This window comes from Gamsiella multidivaricata, assembly GCF_025024155.1.
Source record: "Gamsiella multidivaricata strain RSA 2152 chromosome Unknown BC939scaffold_49, whole genome shotgun sequence".
Taxonomy (NCBI): domain Eukaryota; kingdom Fungi; phylum Mortierellomycota; class Mortierellomycetes; order Mortierellales; family Mortierellaceae; genus Gamsiella; species Gamsiella multidivaricata.
The window spans coordinates 281,216-288,399 of record NW_026251757.1 but is presented as its reverse complement, the minus strand read 5'-3'; the positions used below and the strand labels follow the sequence as shown (position 1 = coordinate 288,399).

Below are 7,184 nucleotides of genomic sequence, written 5' to 3'. Positions count from 1 at the left end.
CAGATGCTCGGATGCTCGGATGCTCGGATGCTGCTGATGAACGCGTGCCAGGAAATGAATACGTGCTTGAGATGCGCATCTGTACCTGAGCTGCCTTTTATTTGACATGTTGACGCCTAATTTGAGAGTGAAGCAGGGTGGATTCGATGTAAGAGACGACTTTATGGAAGACGTGAAGGAGCGAAGGAGCGGAGAGGAAGCGAGGAGCACGTTGGTCTGAGGCCACTGCAGCCTTCTTCCCAAAAAGGAATCTCGTCCAAAAAAGAAAGTACGACGGGAAGGGAGACCCCATAGTAGAGGGGAGATTTTGTCTCAGCCCCTCGTCAGCAAGAATTGCACAGACGAGGTGGCTGGGTTCAGAGCTTCTGCCACCACCATCCCGCCCTGTTTTTTTTGTCTGTCATCACTCTCACAATTTTTCATCTCTTCCTTTCTTCTACTTTCGTTCCCTGTCTTTCATCGCCATTGTCACCGTTCCCACGCTCTTCTTTCCATCTTCCCATTTATTGTCTCCACAACGCCTTTGTTCTTCCCTTTGACATCCTTCATCCACCCATTTTCACCCTCGTCATCCTTTCTACCTTTTCACTCGTCACATCATTCTTCATGCTACATGACACCATGCCAGTCAACGAACTGATACTGTGCTGTGTGGTGGACGGTGAATCGACCACAATCCCTGTCGAGATTGAGTCTACCAAGACCTTCGGCCAGCTTAAAGATAAAATCAAAAACGAAAAAAAAACGCCTTCGCCGATGTCGATGCAGACATGCTCACCCTTTGGCGCGTCTCGATCCCACTTGTCCGGCCAACAAGCACAAGCCGATAGTCCTGAAAGAATACGAGACAGCACCGGAACTCGAACCAACAGACGACATTTCTGATGTCTTTGAAGAAAAGCCGCGAAGAAAACAATCCACATCATCGTCCAGCGACCCCCGCCAGGTAATGTCGTCGCGCTTTTGCTTTCATTGACCGCGCGCATGAGCTTGTCCATGTGCTAACCTTATTTCACACTCTTTACTGCTCCGACATAATCCATGCACCTGTCCTTGCTCGGGCATCTACTCCGCTCCCCGGCCATCCCTCGGATGATTCTCGTCCTAGCACGCCGCTGTCGGGTAAGTGCATCGCAATAATGTCGCTTTTAGTTTCCGTCGTAACGAACAATCTTGTGCTCATGCCCTCTTCTTCCTCATGAACTAGGCGACCTTCGTTCGGACATCAAAAAAATCGCAGACCGGTTCTTCGCCCCTGGATTCCCTGCTTGTCTATTTCTCGACACGTACGTTCGAGGAGAGTTCAAGTTGCCAGTCACTACGTCAGGTGTGTGGCCTTCCGAAGGTCGCGAGGCGTGCATCGTCGATACACAGGATGTAGGCCCCAATCTTCTTTTTTTGGATCTACCAGATCCTCCGTCAAGCGCGGGCGATCCTGTTCCTGAGCGGCTTCAGTCGAACATTCTATTCTGTTGAGCAAGCTGGAAGGCGTGCAAGCACAAGATCTTCCAGTATTCGGCGTCAGGTTAGGTTCTCATTGCAACGCATAGCTTTGAATAGTTACTGTACCTATCTATATTATTGCTCTTCCCTGGTCTAACTTATGCTTCCTGATATCCATAGTGGATGCGGCAAGACTCGGTCCATGATTGAGCTGCTCTGTCTACAGTGGGGATTCTACTTCAACGCGTCAAAGAACGATCCTGGATCAGACGACCTCAGCCACCTTACTGAGTTAATTGACAAAAAAACCTTGGAGGAACAAGATCCTAGACTCAACACTGTCTTCGCAAGGAACGCAACCCTTGTGCTCTTCTTCTCCCGACTCCTGGTCCTCACATACTGTCTGCAGATCCCCAATTGCCGCCAAATGTTTTCGAGCGCAAGTTGGGCCGTACTCTAAGTCTGACCTCAAATGTTCCAGGACATCTTCTCAAAGCTTTTCAGGGTCCTTTTTGAAAAAGCTGCATGAACGTGTGCATTCCAAATTGGTGCTGATTGGCGTGGTTCGAGATGGGTTCCTCTCAGTACAAGAGAGTCTTGCTGCCCGCAACTATCCCAATTTCTCAGCAAACACCAAATTACGACTGGTCGTGGACGAAGCCCAGATTCTCAGCGATCGGGGTAATACGTCATTTGTGTCATCATCAACACAAGATGATCTACGTCCGATGTTGTCCCCGTGTTGAATGGGTTTCGAAGTCTTGGTGGTCGAGGAGAGCTTACTATCATCTGCTGCGGGACAGGATTGAGCATCCAAACTCTCCATTGGGCGCTGAGCAGCGGCGACGGCGTCAAGGAATATAGCTCGAACATCTTTCCGCATGTCGAGTTTCTAGGGCGGACCGGTCCAGATTCGGTGCAGTCCTATATCGATCGGATGAAGGAGAAACTACCAGATGACGAGCCGAAAAGAATGATGGACACTCTAATCCCTCCGGCTGCGGTCGACATACTACACGAAAGGCTTACCGGTCGATTCCGCCCAATCGTCACAGCGATCGAGGGAATTATCAAGACTGGGAATCCAAAAGAATGGGAAACCGCAATTAACAATACCGAGGTCATGATTACAGCTTGGAAGGATCAAGCCCGTCGAGGAAACCTATGCGGAGAACTCAACCGGTGAAATAAAAATTGATCGTTGCCAGTTCACCCTCAGTCCTCCCTTTAGCCTCGCTATATTCCGCCAGCAAACACTTTTGGAAGACTTTCGGTGGAGGCTTTAGCATGCGCGTAAGCTTTGCTTCAAGCTTAATTGTTCCAGCCAGTTTTGGCATCAATAAATTTAGAGACGAATGCTGCTTTGCCATGAGGAAAAGCAGGCAAATTTGCCACCAATTTGCAATTCTTAACAATCGAGATAAACTCTGCCCTTCCTCCTTTCCTCCTTTTCTCCTCACATTCCTTTACTTCTTTCTGGCGCTATTTCGTCTCTCTCTCTCTCTCTTTAATAATCAAATATTCCTCTTACCTTTTCTGCTATTCGTATCTCAACCCTTCTACGCTCATATACAACTCTGTCGACTTCAGGATGCCGAAGGAAAGAATCCCATGCAGCGAGGCGACCTGTCCGAAGTCTTATGCTACAAAGTGCGCCTTACAAAGGCATATACGTACCGCACATGCAGAATCTCGGCGGCAATTTGACTGCATCGAAGAGAACTGCAGTAATACCTACCTCACACAAGGATGCCTCACGACCCATATGAGGCAACAGCATTCCAAACATCTATGTCGGATCGAGGACTGCCGTCAGGTGTTTACCGACAAAGCCGCCCTTGAAATCCATTTAAGCTCGCACAGAGCATACAAATGCTCGCGCCCAGGCTGCGGTCGACCCTATTCTAGAAAGAGGACATCGGGAAGCACGTCAAGAGCCATCAACAAAGCAGCACACCGCAGGAGTCTAACTCAGGGGACGACGCCACTGAGACCAGGTATAGTGGCGTTCCGCCTCCTTCACCGATCGCCGAAGCTCCGAACGGTAATAGAACGTCCAGCAGCAACTTTAATGCATAGAAAGGGCACATGGTATATTAATACCAATCTCCCGTTTGATAGCATTCACGATAACCGTCCTGCATAAAGAGTCTTTGGTTGAAGGTGTCCTGCCCTGCTTCATGCCGAGGATATGCTCTTTCCCGAGGGCTCCTATCTAGCAAATGGCATGGTACAAGTATGCAAAGGAGCTAAATTTCTAGAACACTTGACGACGCTGGACAAGGAGAAGATGGTTATGCAGTACAGTCCTTGCAATGGATAGGTCGAAGGCAAGCCTGCAATGCCTTTGGCATGGCTTGACGACTTTTCTCTATTCAGCACGATGCAAGAGAGCAACTACAAGCATGTCATCAGTCACGAATATAAGATCGACTCGATGCTCCGCCAAGGGAAACTCTGCGATGGAGACGGATGTACAGCTTTGATGACATGGAGAACGTGGCTCTTCGAGACTCGCGTGGTCGGTTGTACTTTCACGATAGTGGCCTCTGCAGTAAATGCGTGGTCAAAGACAGGCTTGACACGGCACTACCTATGCACGGGAGCCCCAGAGTGCTGTTCTGCCGAAAGGATGTGGCTGACAAAAAGGTCGATGGTATAAATGATAGCACGAGGATGCGGCCAGACGAGCGTATCAGATTGAAGGAGACCTGCTTCCAGGCCTGCTCCAGCAGCTCGCCCCTGACAGCTAAATATCAGCTTGCGCTAAAAACACCTTCTGCGCGGATTGCTCCATAAAGCTGAATCGGACAAACGGGAGACTCGTGAGGGGACAGTCGGCCAACATCCCTATCAAGTTCTACGCATACTGCCATGCATGCACGAAGGACTGCAATTCTAAAGCCCACGCCAACCCGATAGATACTCAAGTTCTCGAAATGGATCAGTGACCACAAGGATCAAGCCCAGTTTGCTTCCCGGACTCAGCGCTCGGCACGGTCATGACAATGGCTGTGCAAGGCTTCTCTTCAGGGCCAGCGATGTATGCCTCTCGGGAAGTGTTTTTCCTGCGCAACATGGCTAGGGAAGCAAGTCCCGTGTGCTTCTGGACAGGCACACAGCTTTCACTCACCGTGATCAACTGTCCTAGAAGAAAATTCTCTGTCGATCGGACGATGTTTGATCAAGGAGAGGCTCTCATGTATGGAGCAGAGGACTAGGTCCTGGTGGCCGCTTCGCACTTTTCGAACTGGTAAGTGCCGTGCGGAAAGTGAAGTAGCTCCGGTATTTACGTTCAAGCAACTAGCGTGTATGTTGCTTCCCATCGATAATAGCTTTTCATGGATCGAACCGTTGATCAACGCATTCAATATCTGAAGAATATTGAGCAAGGGTGGGAGGATGGGGTCCAGTGGACGGATCATATCATTGAGGAGCTACGAGACGGATTCGATGCCGAGAAGGAGAAAAAGCCCTGGACCGCGGAGTGGGAGCAGAGGTGGCGCAAGTTCGTCAATTCGAAGGTGCACAGGGACCGCGTCGTCTGGAGCAAGTTCGAGTGGCGCTTTTTCCTGGAGACGTGCCAGGGTCGATCTCTCGTGACAGGCCAGCCAATCGCACAGTGTGGTGTCGTGTCTTCAATGATGGCAGCTACACGACTGCAAACTGCATTCTGATCGAAAGAGGACTCAACTTTCGAAGAGGACCATGGCAGAGTTCCAGACGTCGAACAGCTTCGATGGTGCGTGCAAGCTCCGGTACGGAGTGAAAATATTGCGAGAGGCCGCGAGAGGACTGCTGGATTCATCTCATATCAAGATCTAGAAAATAACAGGTTTGTACTCAACTAGGTGGAATCGGCGTTTGGAAGATATGAAAGCGAGAAATATCCTTGGAAGGAAAACATCCCCGTGAATATCGCCAGTAGATCCAACAGGTGGTATCATGGCACTCGACGCGAACATCCTGCCTGCCCTCGAGCAGCTGGGCTTGTATGAGAAGCTCAAGAATTTTCCTCTGCTTGCGATATAGTGCTGTTTTCGTAGACTAAATCGCAGAATGCAATAAACTGGCTGACACAACATAGATGACGTGACAGATTTTTCAGACTACTGACGCCGAGTAAGTTCTTGCAACGGTCAGCGGCCATGAAGAACAAATTGTCTTCCATACTATCATATATTACTTCTCTTACCCAAACGCATCATTCGTTACCACATCGGCTTCTAAGATCCACAAATGGAAGTAATCTGCTAAATAATCCCCATTCTATTTACGACACTCTTTGTAGCTTAAAAAGCAAGATCTCCGAGCATTCCGAGCTTTTCGCCTCATGCTCCTCCATCAGAGAAGCTCTTGGTCTCTTTCTTTTCCGCAACTGTTTACTGGACGCGTCTGAGACTGTGCTTAAAAATGAAATGCAATTGATGGAAGCAGCGTTCGGTCGCATCAAGATCTTCGGAGGTGCAGCAAGAGCAGTTCTCGATGAGTCGTTTGCCCTGAAGGCCACCCACAATTATTTTCGGGAAAAGGATCCATCACTCATATCTGCAGCGGAACGGACGATGCTACACTCCAACAACGCTTCAGTACACGGAAACATGTAGGAAACGATGATACCACCTGTCTTTGTTGAGACGTTTAGAAGTCGACCGCTGTCCTCGTGGCCTTTGTTGACCAAGAATTCTCTTCCCGAGCAGCTCGTCGGGGATGTGACGATTGTTGGATACGACGAACAGCAACCAAAACTCGCCATATCGCACAGAAACATCACGACACAGAATTTTATGAAGGCGCACGTCGAGCACAACTCCAAGCAGGGCGATCAGGATATCCCTCCATTCTATTTCCCAGCACCTCATGTCTCCGGACCCGACGTCATATTTTTTGTCAAGATCAACGGCAGCATGTACCCTTGCTTTGTCCAATTGAAGTTGCGACAAGTTCTTGAGCGCAGCGATGTCGAGAAAGCGCCTGGAACTGTCAGCAGTCACGCCATACAAGAGAAGATGGAAAAGGAGCAGAAAATGCAACAAAAACAGCGTCAAGATGAACCGGCAACAAGTGTCCAATCCGATCAACAGCAACTACCACAACTGCAGGACTACTGCCCCACTGGAACATATATTAGCATGGTAATCACCTACCCTGCTGCAATAGGTTTATGCTCGGTTAAGTGGATTATGATGTCATCAGTGCTTCGCCCATCTTTCTACGACTTTCTAGAACACTGTTGCTATCTATCCAGCCAGTATCTATAAACTCCATCCACGCGTAGAACTAGACAGCAGCATTCATACGAATAAGGTCCCTTTCCACCCTAGATTCACTTCCACCTGATCAGACCGTTTGCACCTGCTGAGGTTGTCTTTGATCTCATACTCCTGGACAAAAATGGAAGTCATCTACAAAACTGTATATGATTTGCGATAAAATATATTTTGTATATCATTTGCGATGCTGAGATCTTCTTCACGTGACCAGACCCACGCCCTTTTTCCATTTCAAATCATCTATTCACTCCCTCACCCTTTGACATTGCCACTGCATTTTATAACCGTTCAAAACCACCATCCATTAACAATGACTCTTAAAAAGCGGCAGCGCTCGGTCGACCCAAACAATTCCATCAACAGCAGACAAGCCAAACGTCAAAAAAAGGAATGCAGTATCAAGGACAACAATACAACCATTTCAATAGCTGCAGAACAAACATGGAGATCAATACTCGAGATGAGAAA

The 7,184-nt window shown here is 48.7% G+C and overlaps 4 protein-coding genes across 4 annotated transcripts; 3 read left to right on the top strand and 1 right to left on the bottom strand.

The window, feature by feature from the left end:
• Nucleotides 1-401: 401 nt before the first annotated feature.
• On the bottom strand, nucleotides 402-1,158 carry BC939DRAFT_218971 (uncharacterized protein). The gene has a single exon (XM_051550764.1). The coding sequence runs from the start codon at nucleotides 996-998 to the stop codon at nucleotides 546-548; it is 453 nt and encodes a 150-aa protein (XP_051410450.1). The 5' UTR covers nucleotides 999-1,158; the 3' UTR covers nucleotides 402-545.
• Nucleotides 1,159-1,482: 324 nt separating this feature from the next.
• BC939DRAFT_218988 (uncharacterized protein) lies at nucleotides 1,483-1,978 on the top strand. Its single transcript, XM_051550765.1, has one exon. It carries the CDS (start codon nucleotides 1,604-1,606, stop codon nucleotides 1,901-1,903), a length of 300 nt encoding a protein of 99 aa, XP_051410449.1. The 5' UTR covers nucleotides 1,483-1,603; the 3' UTR covers nucleotides 1,904-1,978.
• Nucleotides 1,979-3,933: 1,955 nt separating this feature from the next.
• Nucleotides 3,934-5,120, top strand: BC939DRAFT_494449 (uncharacterized protein; the record flags this gene model as incomplete). Its single annotated transcript, XM_051559603.1, has 3 exons — nucleotides 3,934-4,099; nucleotides 4,659-4,696; nucleotides 4,779-5,120. The coding sequence occupies 3 exons, from the start codon at nucleotides 3,934-3,936 to the stop codon at nucleotides 5,118-5,120; spliced, it is 546 nt and encodes a 181-aa protein (XP_051410448.1).
• A 489-nt stretch (nucleotides 5,121-5,609) lies between these two features.
• BC939DRAFT_494448 (uncharacterized protein) lies at nucleotides 5,610-6,872 on the top strand. The gene is made up of 2 exons (XM_051559602.1): nucleotides 5,610-6,578; nucleotides 6,768-6,872. Exons 1-2 carry the CDS (start codon nucleotides 6,057-6,059, stop codon nucleotides 6,864-6,866), a joined length of 621 nt encoding a protein of 206 aa, XP_051410447.1. The 5' UTR covers nucleotides 5,610-6,056; the 3' UTR covers nucleotides 6,867-6,872.
• Nucleotides 6,873-7,184: the final 312 nt, after the last annotated feature.